The sequence below is a fragment of the Lycium ferocissimum genome, chromosome 12 (assembly GCF_029784015.1).
Source record: "Lycium ferocissimum isolate CSIRO_LF1 chromosome 12, AGI_CSIRO_Lferr_CH_V1, whole genome shotgun sequence".
Taxonomy (NCBI): domain Eukaryota; kingdom Viridiplantae; phylum Streptophyta; class Magnoliopsida; order Solanales; family Solanaceae; genus Lycium; species Lycium ferocissimum.
Window position 1 is genome coordinate 50434762 of NC_081353.1, and position 16556 is coordinate 50451317.

Sequence of the window (16556 nt, forward strand, 5' to 3'; positions counted from 1 at the left end):
ACATTTCCTCTTCCTCTTTCTTACTGATAGGCAATCCCTCAGATAGTGACCTTGCAGGCCATACCCAAAATACACATCCATGTCTGAATGATACACCTCTTCGTGTCTCCTATCACATTTGTTGCACATAGGATTATGAAAACCTTTGTGGCCCACTCTGGCTTGTGACTGGGAGTCTGCAGCTCTAAAACTCTATTTCTAGCTGAACTGACCTTTCTGATCATATCGGGACCTCGAGAGTGGTGCACTGGATATAGCTGGAGTGAGTCTTGATGGCCTCCTATCGAAAAACTATCTGCCTCCACATCCCTGAGATCCTCTATGGCTAACGTTTCCTATAGACTTGGCTCTTTTACAAATTTCTCTATTTTTCTCTTCTTACAATTTCTCATTCTCTTTCCTCAAGTACGTTGTTATTATTTGACTTTCACATCCATGATACAACTTCCCCTTCTCAGGTGACATACACTTTATTCCACTTTTAATATCATCCCAAGTCCCATCCGTCACTATCAGACACTCCACAATTTTACCCCAATGTTAATCATCCTCACTTGGACCTTAGATTTCTTGCTCATTTCTTGCGCATTCGCTACGTACATCGATAGAAAGATAATGTTACTTACTGATCTAAGCTTCATGGCACGAGTTAGAAAAGTTCCTGATGGCAAAGCTCTAATTACACGATCTAGAGTATGAAAGAAGTGAGACAATCCTAAATGTCTTAGTAGTTAACCATTTATATGTGTGGCCGGCACACACATATAAAGGAAACTCCACTGGACACGATTTCATAGACTCCCTAAGACACTTGAACCAAGGCTCTAATACCAAGATTTGTCATGCCCCGAACCATGGCCTGGGCGCGACACGACACTCGGTGCCTCACTGCATGTGATCGAGCGAGCCACATAGCTGACTGAATCAACATGGGATATGTAATGATGCGAAATATAATTTAAAATACGAGAGCGTGCAGAGAGAAGGCCCTTTTTGACCGTCTTGTTTTCAGCCTCCACGGCCGTCCGGGTTCTGTAGCTTCAACTTTGACGTGTGCGCAAAATAATAATTTAAAACATAATTTATTAAACCGGTTTATAATAATGAAAATATTGTTTTTAATTATAAGTGCAGAAAAATAGTTTGAAACATAGTTGTGTAGCCCACAAGGCTAAACATAACTGAATACCGAACATGTCACACTAACTATTCTATGAAACCTCTAAACATGAATTTGGATACTAAACTATTTACCGGGACAAGGCCCCGACATACCTTTACTTCATGACGTGACATGAACATAAAATAAAGATAACACCCCAAATGAAATGAGGCTCACCAATAGCTGATATGAGAAATCCTAGCGAGCAAATCCGTCGTCCTATAAATCAATGTCTGCATCGTGAAATGCAAGCCCCGGGAAAAAGGAACATAAGTACATTTAAATTGTACTTGTATGTAAAACAACTGAATTAAAGAACTGTAAGTGGGATGCTCGGGGAATGGGAAACCCAAATCAATAACATGGATACATGAAGTAATACAAACTAAAACTGTAACTGAAACATGGACATCTATCATGATAAAGCTGTAACATGAGTAAATCATTTTAAGTGGAGAGCCTTAGTATAACCGACAATATAAAATCACCACGTGAGCACGTGGAGTCTGGTACCTGGCCCGACCAGTAGAGCAATCCCATACCTTGCCGGGGTATAAGACATGAACATGACATGAAAGGGTCCAATTAATAGTTTGAAGGTGTCATCCTAATTGGGCGGAGCGGTCCTCACCCTACGGTGGCATACGTAATTTCAGGTGGTCTACACCTTCTCGGTAAATCTATGCTACTCCCAAAAATACTGAATATGTACATGGTTGGCTTAAAAGCTCATAAATTTCATAAACATGATTTGTAAATAGTTTTACATGAAAATCTGTATAAATATATTATATAATTTTTGAGACATGAAAACATGTAAAAATAAATAGAATAGAACAATTTGAGTTCATACCTAATATCTGAGAGTTCATGGAAAAGATAACACGAGCATAGATACATTACAGTCAGGTTCATCACAATCATAATGATATACATGAATACAATTATCTGAAACATGATTGAGCATGGCAATATATATATATATATATATATAATTAACTTGTATCTGAGGTATTTCATTAACTAAAGCATGATTCTTTAACTCTGAGGAGAAATAAGGTTTTATTAATTAACGAGGAGTTGGGAAGAACAACAATGTTCCTACACATATATAGAAGCCCTACATAACTGTAATCACTCCAATCTAACGAACTAAACTGATTCTCTAATGAAGAACACCAAAACCCTAGCTTTGAATCGCTTGAGAAGGATTTACCTTGGAAATCCTATGTTTTGGTTGAATAATCATGTTACTAATCATGAATTAATGTTAGAATGGCTAAGGATTTTTTAGAGCAATCTTACCTTGACGTTGGAGGATGAGGAGAGGAGAAAAACGACTGCTTAGGGCTTTAGAATGAAGTTGAAACGTCAAAAATGACATAAAATCGTCTAAGGGTCGCTTTTATAGGCCTGGGGCGAAGTACCCCTTGGCTCCCTGAGCGAGCTCCAAAGCGATCTCACCCATCGCTCTGGACCTCTAGGGTGAGCTCAAACCTCACTTTGGCACTCGCTCAGCGATGTCCCAGCTCTTTTTAGGGCCTGCAGAGTGTGTTTCAAGAAATGGGCATAACTCTTTGTACAAAGCTCCATTTAAGCTTCACCATATCTCATTGGAAAGTTATTTCAAAGGGCTACAACTTTCATGTTTTAAGTTTTCTCAAATTCTTAACGGATTTTCACGACATCAGGATAGAAGACAGACCTATCAAAAACTTAGTCGATTCTATCGAATCTTTTGCACCTTGTTATGCGTTTTGATTCCGAGACAACTATTTCCAGCAAAACTAATCCTAGTGGGACTTCATATGGCTAAAATGTCACGTTAATACTCATTTATCATATTCACTCCTAACTCAGATTTACGGAGTATTACAATATATGTATACACACACACAAAAAAAACCCCTAAATAAGCAACTTATATTTACTAGATTCATGAGTGCCTAATGTACATAATCAAGCCGGATTCAACTAAATCCAATAAAAAGAAAACAAGGCAAAAACATTGGACTTGTAACGACCCAAGCCGAACTGCCGAAGTATTGTTCGATCTGGCTTTGCGTCTAGGCCTCAAATTTCAGGGTCTCGTAGCTTTGTCCCCTTGAACATTAATAATAAAAGGTGCCTCTACAATTGATACGTGAATTCTTCCTAATATGAACAAAAAATTTCTCCTTCATTTTGATGTGGGATTTCCATGGGCAAGCTTCAAAGTGAACCTCTTTTCAAGTTTTGCCACGAGTGGTCCATGAGCTGCTTTGCTTTTCTTAGGGGCTCTACATCCACATAAAGGCTTGTCCTACTATCTTACTAACGTAGGTAACAACTCTGACACCATCTGTAACGGCTCACGCTCAATTACCAAGGTATTGCTTGCTCTGCTCAACCTTTGGGGCATCACAACTTTGTCCCCTTCGGCTTTAAAACAATAGGGGCCTCAACAGTTGAGTTTGTTGTTCCCTTATAGGCCCCTAACTTTCCCTCCAACTTTAAAACGTTTAAGGACCTAAGCAAAAACTCTTTTCGAGTTCAATCGTAGAGGTTGTGGCTATTACATTCGTTGTCACACCCTAACTTTGGCCTGGGCAATAGCTTAGGGTCGAGCGAAGGTACTCTCATGATACCCATAATCACACTGGGCCCCTAAAGCATGAAACGAATGCACAAAGAAAGATTTTCAAAGAACAACATACTTTTCATCTTTTCAAATCAAATAAATCTGTAATATAATGTACGATGATAGGTTGTGCAAACCGACATATTATATACATGACTCGTTCGCAAAGTCTCTAACAAATCTCAAGATACCATAACATAAGTACTCGACTTACGGAAGACTCCGGAAGAAATGGAGCTAGCTAGAACTAGATGCCCTCTACTCTTTTAAGATCCTATGACCGAGCACGTAAAAGCATGAAATACAGTAAATAGGATCTACCGAGATAATACAAAAAATTAGGCTTTTTTCGAAACACGAATAAAAACTATCAAAACGTTTAGTACATATACATATGAACGTGTTGTCGGTAAGTAAAATCATCATATATACATGTACATTCTTTTTCTAAAATCATCATCATATACATATGCATCATGTCATCATATCATATATATATATACCGTACCCACCTCTAAGCGGCTTGGTGAAGCTGTCCCGCCGCAAGAGGGGACAATAACAACAACATATATAAGGGGATCCGTCCCCGCGCCATCATCATATCATATAACGTGCCCCAGCCGAGGGACGTGGAATAACATGCCTCGACCCTCTAGGCGAGGGACGCGTGAACGACGCAGAGGTTGCACGAACCTGTCCCGGCCCGGATCTTAAGGACATATCGAGGCCGGCACGGAGCAGTAGCCGAGAAATCATATGCACATAAAAATCATTCGACTCATGGAAAGAAGCAAATCACGCTCGAGTATCCAAATAGCAATCACACTTAGGACTCTTGAAATACCTTTATGTAATACGTCACATAACGTCTCAGAGATCATAAACATATCTCGAGCCAATCCGAGCCCGCCTATGAAAGTTACGGGCATTATACGTTATGGAGAACATATCAAAGCAAGGGCCTATGAAAGGACAGAATCTTTTAAGAACAAACAACGCAACATTGAAATCCAATCATACAAAAGACATAAAGACCATAGCTTGAATATTAAGGATGCCAACATAATAAGAATCGTAAACATCCTAATGCGAGTTAAAAACAAATCATGTCCTCCGTCTAAGACATGCCAAAAAGGCTGAAAGAGTAAGTTTTTACCCCGTCCGCTTCCTAAGCTATTCCGAACTTAAGTCTCCCCTCAAAATCTACAATATTGTCCGGACACCAAGCATTAGGCGTAAGCACTTAGTAATCCAATTCCAAACAGCACTTTATCTACGTAAATTTGGAAAGATTTCCCCTATAAATTCAACAACCCCGAGAATTCAACTCGCCAAATCATCAACAACAATACCAACAACCATACTAACAACATCAACGAGTAATTCAAAACGCATTCTAACATTAGTAATTCTTTTCCACATGATTCGACAACTTTCATTTATATTCAATTCAACTACATACATTCAAACCAACATCCGCTCACATATTCAAATACTAATCCGAGATCATTCAAACAAGATTCAAGAATACTTCCAACAATCCGCACAATATTCAAAACAATGGCAATATGCAACCCGAAACTCCCATTTCCAAACAGGAACAATAACAACACTCTTTCTTCAAATTCATCAACTACACCAACAATTCACACATTAACAACATTATCTTCATAAATACAAGAAACTATATTTAATTCACATTAGCTTCCATAACGAACCACAAACGACTATAACTTCAATTTGAACCATCAAACTTCCATTTGCATCATAGAATCCACAACACAACATCCCAAACATACTAAATAAAATTAGTTCTTCACTCTTACACAACACCACATATACACGACCAAGCTCACAACAATTATAACTTCAACTTGAACCATTCAATACCTTCATTCTCATCACATAATTGACAACAACAACCAAAATACTAAGTAAAATCAATTCGCCATAACCTGGCCCTTATACGAACATCAACATGCATAAATTTCATGATTTTCATCTATTTTCACATACCACAAATTAAAACCATCCATAACACATGAAAAATAAGATTGAAGACCTTCCACTTGGTTCGAACTTAGAGCATGTTTTTGCAAGAAAGAATAAGTTTGCTTGCTCCAACAACTACCCCATGTTTAAGGACCTTCCAATTAGTAGGAAAGCTAGAAGAAAATAATTTTTTCGATCAACTCGACCATTTCGGCCAAGCTATGGCCGAATGGTTCTCTCTCTCTCTTTCTCCATGCTTCTTGAATTTTCTGAGGTGAAGATTAAGAATAACTTTCTAAGATAAACATATATAATGCATCCATGTGGAGTAGGGCCCACACCACACATTACACTACAAATGGCTTAGTTCTTAAATATTAAGTTTCCAAAAACCTTTAATAAATTTTCCTTAATACCTTTTCTTTAAAACCGGAAAAAGCTCCTAACTTTCCGCAATTAGCTCGGAATATCCCAATGTACATAACAGATATCATTCGTTATCCCTTAGAGACTCGACATCATCACTAAGGGTTAAAGTTGCCTTTAAGATCCTATTTATACTCTAATAAATTTTAAATAAAACTATTTAGGTTTAGGGATACCACATTCTTTTTCTTTTGTAAAGATTTAAATGTGAAGCTTACAAACAACAACAACAATCGTAATTGGGTTGAATCCCACACCAAACCAAACCTTTAAAGGTAGTTTACTCAAAAGAAAACAAGGGAAAACATTGGATGACAAACAAATCAAAACAATGCGAAAACGAGAAATAGCAAGAGCAAGGAAGTCATGATAAAAACAAAGAAAGTCCAATAACAGACACATGGAATTAAAATACTCCTAATGCGAGAAAGAAACCTCGTTGGTGGGATAACCTCCCCTCCATTCTTAAGCCGAAGTAATGCCATACGCCGAATCACCTCTCCACCTTCGCCTACCCTCCTCTCCACCCAATCCTCATCTATATCTTTGCCGCACATGGCCGAACCATCTCAACCTCCTTCCGGCATCTTATCCACCGCGTGGACCATAAGTCCCGAATCACTTCATTCCGAATCCTAGAGGTACGCCCGCACATCCATCTCAAAGATAATCTCTCGTTACCTTTATATGCTTTCTTAATCCCAAAATTAAAACTTAAAGTTAAGACCTTCAACTCGAACTTATATACGGAATAACTTAAACTTAGGTTTATCCGGAGCCTAACTTTCGCCTGATGTTCTGAATTTGAACTGCATTCACTCATGTCTGAACTTTCATACTAGAATAGAAGGTTTGAAGCTTGACTATGAGGCAGTTAAACTTTAAAAACCTTATAAATGTAACCTTTTCTTTAACCAAAGCTCCTACAAATTGCTATTTGTACACTTCAACCTAGTTAAAGTTGCCTTTGTACTAGGAGGGATACCACAGTTTGTAATAGTAGAACCCAACTGTAAGTATTGTCCACTCAAATCCAAACCTTTAAGGGTAGTTTATAGGAGGGATAGGATGAGATGAGATTATTAGTCCCACTGGATTGGAATTATCCCATGTTTAGTTGGTGGGATAACTCCATTCTTGTTCCACCCAATCCCATCTATATGAGATAAAAGGTGGGATAAGTAATCCCATATAGAGGGTGAGATAAGTTATCTTGTCCTATCCCACCCAATCCCATATATATATGGAATAATTTATACGTTTTATCTCCTCAAATTTAAACGCAAAAGACCTCTCAATAGCTTACCATCGGACTCAGCCCTTAAGAAGTCATTTGATAGGTGAGATGGGATAAACAACGATATCTTATGGGATATTCTGTATAGGATAACTTATCCCACCATTTACACTGAAATGGTAGGAAAAAATAATCCTACGATTAAATACTAGTAAAATAATCCCATGAGATATCTCGGGCATCCCACCAATCAAACGACCTCTAGATAAAAATATTGCCACGTTTCATTGATAATGATCTTCTTCGGATTAGTCCCAAAAAAAAAAAAAAAAAAAAACAAAAAACCAAATTGCACATGTAAGGACGAGATTCACCAGAGGCAGGCAACCAGATCCTGAAAGTAGTAGATCTACTACACACACGAAACGTGTCTAGATGTAAGTGGATCCCCAATAGATATTGAGAAGTCAGACACGCCGAGGGAGTAACTTACTGCCTTGCTCGTTCCATCACTAGAAGAAAGAAGGCACTGCCTCTTATCAATTATTGCCATTTCCCTCTTCCCCTTCTCTCTCTAGCAAATACATATTTCGATCGGATCTTAGCATATTCAGATTAACACAATGCCGTCCCTATTTGGAGGTCCGATGACTACATTTGAGGATTCCGAAAAGGAAAGCGAGTATGGTTACGTGCGTAAGGTAATTTCTTAGTCTCCTTAGATCTGCACCTTTTTTTGTGGTTCCAGTTTACTTTTCTTATTAGATCCTTTTCGTTTATGTTTATTGGCAATACTTGTACTGTGGAGTTTGGATTTGTCTCATTTGATCCTCTTTTGACTTTGAGATCTACTTTATTCGAGTATTTAATTGAATCGAACTGATTATTGTTGGATCGGTCTGAATTCACTTCACTGGTTGATTCATTCAGCCGTCTTTTTCCACAAAATTCTTATGGAGATTTTCCTTAAACTGCTCCTTTTGTGTTGAAGCTTTTAGAGTGAAAGGATCATAGGTCAAACGACTGATATCTTATCTTTTCCTTATGAATTATATAAAGGAAAACTATCTTACAACTTTGGTTAGTGCTGTTCTCATTAATCACTTATTAGGACATTAGTTTTTGCCTTTGTTACTGCTGTTTCCATTAATTACCAATTAAAATATCTGCTTTTGCCTTTGCTTGTGTACGGATACTTTGTCTTTTCACTGCGCGATTTAGTGATTGCTACTCCCCTTATGTGAAAATTACAGCTTATCATTATTAAGTGTGTATTTTACCTTGGTCACAATGGAGATGATTATACTGATTAAAATCTATTATTGCCGATATCTTTACTGGTTTGATTTTGTTCATCGGATAGCATGACTAGGTCTCCCACTCCATTATGAAAATGAATATTAGTAGATCTTATGTGGTTGACATTTGTGTGTTGCGCAACAGGTGTCTGGACCAGTGGTGGTTGCTGATGGAATGGGGGGAGCAGCCATGTATGAACTAGTTCGTGTCGGACATGACAATCTCATTGGTGAAATTATTAGGCTCGAAGGAGATTCTGCTACAATTCAGGGTATATTGCTCGTGAATTTCCTTTTCCTTCTAGTAGCAACTGTCCCTGCAATATCTTATCTTCTTTTTTCGGCCCTCTTGTTCCATGCTTTTGCCTGTTCTTAAGTTTTTGCGGAAGGGAGGTATTGACCAAAGTTCCATAATTTCACATGATTGAAACTAAAAGCAAGATTTTGTTTGTTGAATTACCTTTGTTGCAGTTTATGAAGAAACAGCTGGTCTCATGGTGAATGATCCTGTGCTACGTACACACAAGGTCAGAAGAAATTTGTCGTTTGAACTTTGGTTGTTTCCTTTTAACTGTCAGTTAAAATTTCAACATTGCAAAATTTTGATGTTCTGTTCAAATAACAGCCCCTGTCAGTAGAGCTGGGTCCTGGAATATTGGGAAACATCTTCGATGGTATTCAGGTAATGATCCGACAATGGCCTTTTCATTTTATAAATAAATTCTTTATGCAAGCGTTGTGAAATCAGAGCCCTGGCATCAACATGATATTTGTGTGTTTTCTCCCTCAATAATGCAGAGGCCTCTGAAGACAATTGCAAAAAGGTCTGGTGATGTCTACATCCCTCGTGGTGTGTCTGTTCCGGCCCTGGACAAGGATATACTATGGGAATTTCAGCCTAAGAAGGAATTCGGTATTTTTGTAACCTTTGACTATATGACATTTTGGACTTTGAAATAATTACTCTGCTTTTCAAAAGAAAAAAATGCTCTGCTTACTATCATTTCCTCGTGCCAGGTGAGGGAGATGTCCTAACAGGTGGAGATTTGTATGCTGTAAGTCTGAATGAACTTTATTTCTTTTAAGTAAATTTGTGACAACTTTTCCAGAGTCATAGCACAGTACCCTTGTTCCATGTTTCCAATTTCTCTGTATATCTGAGTGTGTTCGTGAATTTTCTTTTGGCAGACTGTCTTTGAGAACAGCTTAATGGAACATCGTGTTGCTCTTCCTCCTAATGCCATGGGAAAGATTACTTACATTGCTCCAGCTGGTCAATACTCTCTGAATGTATGTCGACAATTTAAGCTTTAAATAACAGTACACATTTGGTGTTACTGTTCTTGTTGTCTCATTAAGCTTGTTCTTTAGATCCACGCTATTATTTCTACCTTTGTGGTGCATATTAGCTGAAGTAGTTTTCTTATAAAACTATGTTTTAACCTTCTTAGATCTGGTCCAACTTGAATCATTTAGATGGCAATCAAGCACCTCCCTGAGTGTGTGAGACTAAGCCACCAATTGGCCTGTATTTATTGTTTGGAATGGGGAACAGGATATCTACTCCATTTCCTGAACAGCAAACCTACGTCCTAGATTGAACTTCTAATGGCTCCAGTAGTAATGCCTTTTCTTCTATCTGTACTCATTTTAAAGCTTGGTCGCAAATGTATGATTTGCTCAATGTACTATTCATTTTACTTCTTTTTAATGGTTAAGATCTCTGTCTTGTAAGAAGCATTTGGTTAAGATGTTTATTTCTATGTTGAAACGAAAGTTCCATTATTTATCAAAGAAAGAAAAATGATAAGATTGCCATAGGTCCATCTTTTTCTAAATCAGAGGAGATCAAATGAGGAATATATAAGATATAGCAAGCAATGCAATGACTATTATATCAGGAGACTTCATTGTATTCTCTTCCCACTATGCTTGCAGGATACTGTTCTTGAGCTCGAGTTTCAAGGCGTTAAAAAGGAAATAACTATGCTTCAGGTCAATAACACTCTAGTTACATGGAGTTCCATAGATTATCTTTTGCTTTGTTCTCTTCACGGTTTCAGCTGTTGATACTGACATTAACTTGCTCGCATATCTTTAGAATTGGCCTGTGCGTTCTCCTAGACCTGTTGCAGAGAAGGTAGCTGCTGATACTCCTCTTCTTACTGGGCAGGTAAGTCTTGCTTAGATATTAGGTCTCTTTTGGGGTTTCATGTGAGAATTTTAGACATCTGTGCTTAATTGCTCTATTTCATGTCAGCGTGTTCTCGATGCACTGTTCCCCTCAGTGCTTGGTGGTACTTGTGCCATACCTGGTGCATTTGGCTGTGGGAAAACAGTGATTAGTCAAGCTCTTTCCAAGGTAAGTCTCTTATTTATTCGCATTGGATTACCTACTTAATTTCAGTTTCCAAAAATTGGAAATAATCCTGAGGAAGCTTATTAAGATTATTAATGTATGCAGTACTCTAACTCGGACACCGTTGTGTATGTTGGTTGTGGGGAAAGAGGGAATGAAATGGCAGAGGTATGGAGTTTTCCCACTCTATTTGCGAGTTCTTTCTTATTATCTTGAGTCACATAGCACAAGCTACTTCTTTGTAGGTACTTATGGATTTCCCTCAATTGACAATGACATTGCCTGATGGGCGTGAAGAGTCTGTCATGAAACGTACCACACTTGTCGCTAATACTTCAAACATGCCTGTGGCTGCTCGTGAGGCCTCGATCTATACAGGTTGGTACTTTCTTCACTCTCTAATAATTTTACTATTTTGATACTCCTCGGAAAAGGTCCTTGATTATTCCATTTACCAATTGATCTTATCTCATCGTGTAATTTCCTGTAGTGTGATAGATGCTTGTTGAGAGTGATTGACAATAGATGCTTGCTGTAAAATGTCTTTCCTCTCTTCCTCTTGATAAAAGAAGAATGCCAAAACGTCCTGTAGAATAAGTATAATTGCTTCGCTTTAAAATTCTAGCTAACATAAGTCTATTTCCTTTTTGCTCCCGCACCTGTTTATTTATATCAAATAATAGGGTGCTTTACTTTTTATTCTTTGTATGTTCATGTTCACGTGGATGCTTTCTGCTGAGTGCTGCTTTCTACGCTTCCGAAATAAGTGTCATCTTATTTTCCAATGATGTTTTTTCTTCTCTAAAAATAGCAAGCGATTCTTGATTGACAAAGGCAGTTCTTCAGCTTGTGTTATTATGATTTTCAGGTATTACTATAGCAGAATACTTCAGAGACATGGGCTATAATGTCAGTATGATGGCAGATTCGACATCTCGCTGGGCAGAAGCTTTACGTGAAATCTCAGGTCGACTGGTGAGTAGGTCATTCCTTCTATTGCAACAAGTCGAATAACCTCTTCATTCCTTTAGTTGCAACAGCTCTCCTGTTCTAGGCAACTGATACTTTTAAGGTTTCTATTATCATTTTCTTGGATTGTCAGTACCTGACTCGATTTATTGCCCACCCGTTACACAGACAGACATTTTAAACTAAAATCTGTGTGAAATCCAAATCTCAGTAAATTCACTGTGGCAAGCAGAACTTTTTTTTTTTTTTTTAATAAAATAAATTCAAAATGAAACGGATTTGACAAACCATTAGTGAAATGTACCATTAATGCAGTCGTAAAGAGGTTACTGGTAAGTGTTTGCTGACTTGTAGTTGATATTATGGGGTTCATACTAATTTCTTGACTTTCTTTTAGTAATTTATTTTTTAATCCTATCTTGGATGACATTCTGATGAGTTTGCTCCTAAAAAAGTAAGAGAAAAGAATTTACTTTTATTTTAATTTCTTAGCATATATGTCATTTGACATGTGATCTACAGCCCCGATAAGAGTCCATCATGCTCTCTTGGATTATGTAAAACCTTCAATAGAGTAGAAAGTTTCACATTACTGCTTCCCAAATGTGGAGATAAGTTGTTTTTGTAGTTGCTTCATCTATGTTGACACACTATGCACCTTTCAGGCAGAGATGCCTGCAGACAGTGGATATCCTGCTTATTTGGCAGCACGTTTGGCATCTTTCTATGAGCGTGCTGGTAAAGTTAAGTGTCTTGGTGGACCAGACAGAACTGGTAGTGTGACAATTGTTGGTGCTGTTTCTCCTCCAGGAGGAGATTTTTCAGATCCTGTTACATCTGCAACCCTTAGTATTGTTCAGGTAAGTAAAAACACATTTCTCATTACTGGACGTTTGTGGTTTCTGCCACTGCCAGCTTTCTCTAAGATCATTCTTTTGCAGGTCTTCTGGGGTCTGGATAAGAAATTGGCTCAAAGGAAACATTTTCCCTCTGTAAATTGGCTTATTTCCTATTCAAAATACTCAGGGGTATGCTGTTTATGCACACTTATATGCTTATTCTGCAAATTTGAAGCTTCTTTTTTTGTCTAATTCTGTTTGTGCTTATTGGCCAAAAACTGCTTCTCATTGACTTGACATTTTTTGTATTCAGGCACTCGAGTCCTTTTATGAGAAGTTTGATCCTGAATTTATTAACATAAGGACAAAAGCCCGTGAGGTGCTGCAGAGGGAGGATGACCTAAATGAAATTGTTCAGGTATGTGCGTTTCTTACTTTTTTCTGGAGTTGTATGTGCTAAAGCCATCATATCTAATTCACCTAGGAGAAGGGGATGGGGTTGATGTAGCTCTACCTTTAGGCTTATTTTGTTTTAAGGAGCCTTTATCACTTGTATTTGGTCTGACGGTTGTTGATATGGACATAGAAACATCCATTGCACTCTGTCTTCCTTGTTCATATTCCTTGAAGGCCAGACTTAGAATTCATGTTGCAAGGGAGGGAATTCATACTTGGATTGTGTTGTGTGGAAAAGAAATTGGTTATGGTTGGGTGAATTTCGGTACCTGAGTGTATGTCAAAGTTCTAAATTTCCTGGTTTGTTGACCTTTGCAACTATTGGGGAGTGTAAAAGAATCCGAGCATTCAGTTCAAAATCTTAAGGCAATGGGTAGAGCGGCCAAGACATTATAAAACCCTTTGGAGACCTTTACACCATTGATGACCAACAAGTGTACTTCTCTAACACCTTCCCGCACGTGTAACCCGGTTCTTAGGTTTACACATGGACTAAATATTTCTTGTCTTTTTTCTTTGAGAAGATCGAAGAGTGGACTTAATGTAGAGAGAGAGAGAGAGAGAGAGAGAGAGAGAGATCAGCCTCAACAAGCTGAAGAGTGGGCCTGGATATGAAAGGAGAGAGTAGGTTCAACAGGCTATGGAGTGAGCCTAGAGTGAAGTTTGTGGCTCCATGGGCTGATTTGAGAGTGAGGAAGCTCAGATAGGCTCTATGGGCTTTCTTTGTTCAGACAGAGAAGCCAAAGCAATAGAGCATGATAAAGAATCTAGTGCTGCTGTGTGCAAAAACTGCTTTAATTCTGCGTATGCAGATGACACATTTCTTGTGATCCTCCTCCTCCTACCCACCCCCACCCCACCCTCATAACCTCTTTCATGAACCAAACCCAGCATATACAACCTAGAAAACAACTTCCATTGAGACTCTCAGGACTTCTAATGTAACTAATATTAGTAGTAGATTCTCCCCGTGTGACTCTACAAAGAGATGCATAAAATCAAAAAGTTGCTAAATTAATTCTTCAAATAGAAGCGTAATTCTTAATACATCATAAGGTCTCAACTTTTAATTTAAAGAACTCGTTGAATTGACATTAGCGTCGGAGAGCCTTTGGCTTTCATTGCCATCCAAGGTTTTCGAATTCCTACTTTTTGTTAGTCAAGAAGGGTGAACATGAATTTTCTATGTCTTCTTTAATTCATTTATTCTCTGACCTTGAACAAGGACAATTGAGGAGCTTTACAGTCTCACTGGAGCTAGTTCCACATGACCTAATGCATCTTGAATGGGTTTGTAAAGAATCTACCTGAAAAGGGAATTCAAAGTTAAGAATATTCAACAAGGATGCAGCACTACTAAGCACGTCATTATAGCGCTACTCTAAAACTCATTGTTTCCCTTGTGGTTCCTTCAATCAATCATTTCCTAATCTATTCCACTGAAATTGATTATTTATCTGGTTTCTAAGGCTGGTCCACAGCTCTTTATCTAATTTATTACTACTGATATATATCCTCAAGTTATTAAGATGATCTTGCCTTCTGCAGCTTGTCGGAAAGGATGCTTTAGCTGAAACAGATAAGATTACTTTGGAAACTGCAAAGCTTTTAAGGGAGGACTACCTTGCACAAAATGCTTTTACGCCGTAAGTTATATAAATCAACTGTGATACCTTGTTCTGGAAGGAATTGGGATTGTCATGGACTCACTTTTTTGTCTTATGACAGATATGATAAGTTCTGCCCTTTCTACAAATCTGTTTGGATGTTGCGCAACATTATCCACTTCTATAACTTGGCCAACCAGGTAAAATAGTCTAGCACTGGATGCATCAAGATTTTCCTTCTGTGTTTCCTTCAGAGTGCATTTTCTCATTCCTATAGATAATGCTATGTGCTGATGATGATTGTTATTTTTATGTTCTTACATCTTCTTTTGTCACATTTAGTACGATTCTAGGTAGCTTTTGGGACAATTGTCATTCGACCAGTAGGTAGAGAAAATTGAACCTTGGGATTTCCTTGTAACATTTGCTGTTATAATCTTTTGTGCAGGCTGTTGAGCGAGGAGCTGGTATGGATGGACAGAAAATCACTTACACTCTCATTAAGCACCGTCTAGGAGATTTGTTCTACCGTTTGGTGTAAGTTACTGCGTAGACATGAACTTTGTTCTACGATATCATATTACTTTGTCTAGCAGATATGTCCCCCGTGATGCAACCGGTAAAAGATTAAAAAGATGTTGCTGTGCTGCCAGTTCAATACATTGCCTGTTCTTTACCCCTCCCCCTTGCCCATTTTTCCTGCTTTTTTACACCTCCATTTCACACAGGTCCCAAAAGTTTGAGGATCCAGCTGAAGGAGAGCCTGCTCTGGTGGCCAAGTTTCAGAAACTTCATGATGATTTGATTGCTGGTTTCCGCAACCTTGAGGATGAGACTCGATAATCACGATTTGCTGAAATATGCAATTTTGTAGGGATCGACCAAATTCTTGAGCAGCAAATAATTCTGTGGTCTTCTACAATGTAAGAACACATCAAGTCAGTTGTGTGCAGTTTTCCGTGATGGACGTCTGGATCCATGAGATCTGGAGAGATCAAAATGGAAAAAAAAATGTGTGTTTGCTCAGTCTTTTGTATGGTTGGTGTATCTATGTTTATTCAATAGCACGGCGAGTGACAGGTTCATTTAGGTAATATTATCTTTAGTTTGAGTTTATCATCAGAGATTTGAAGAATAAAAGCTGTGATTGCTGATTTATACCTAAGCGAGGTCACTTGGGTAAGTACAATGTTTCTTTGTTCTTTAATTTATTGAACGGATGTGCAATAATTAATAATTAAGGTCTTGGGGGTGAACCTCATGAAAATGCTGGTCTCCATTTGATTTACAATTTTAGTCTACAATTGGTTATTTGAACATCTCAGTTTAGACAATGGCAAGCGTAGAATTACGATAAATCAAGTACTATTGGGTGTTGATTTCATAACAACGTTCGAGGACTTCGAATAGTGGTCGTGTAGTTGAATGCATTTTAGCTCTATTGTCAGCTAAGTGGATTTTTAAAATCATTTTGTATTAACCAGTGGCGGGCGCATGATTTCATCGAGGCTTAGAAAATGATCTCTTATGTCTAAGGGATTCAATGATTTAGGTACGTACTTCTTTGACCAATTAGTCTTTTAAGTCCCAT

General features: G+C 38.1%; 1 protein-coding gene across 1 annotated transcript; it reads left to right on the top strand.

The window, feature by feature from the left end:
• The first annotated feature begins 7888 nt into the window (after positions 1–7888).
• Positions 7889–16232, top strand: LOC132040643 (V-type proton ATPase catalytic subunit A). Its single transcript, XM_059431296.1, has 20 exons — positions 7889–8138; positions 8881–9007; positions 9207–9262; positions 9361–9417; positions 9534–9648; positions 9753–9790; positions 9924–10025; positions 10674–10730; positions 10837–10908; positions 10996–11097; positions 11200–11262; positions 11340–11472; positions 11963–12069; positions 12729–12923; positions 13005–13091; positions 13216–13320; positions 14907–15004; positions 15087–15165; positions 15414–15502; positions 15694–16232. Exons 1-20 carry the CDS (start codon positions 8061–8063, stop codon positions 15806–15808), a joined length of 1875 nt encoding a protein of 624 aa, XP_059287279.1. The 5' UTR covers positions 7889–8060; the 3' UTR covers positions 15809–16232.
• Positions 16233–16556: the final 324 nt, after the last annotated feature.

What these genes read in the sequence shown, in the direction of transcription:
- LOC132040643 (XM_059431296.1), top strand. Translation starts at nt 8,061, where the DNA reads ATGCCGTCCCTATTTGGAGGTCCGATGACTACATTTGAGGATTCCGAA. An exon ending in CTCCTCTTCTTACTGGGCAG is followed by an intron (nt 10,909 to 10,995) that starts GTAAGTCTTGCT and finishes ATTTCATGTCAG; the next exon opens with CGTGTTCTCGATGCACTGTT. An exon ending in TCTATAACTTGGCCAACCAG is followed by an intron (nt 15,166 to 15,413) that starts GTAAAATAGTCT and finishes TCTTTTGTGCAG; the next exon opens with GCTGTTGAGCGAGGAGCTGG.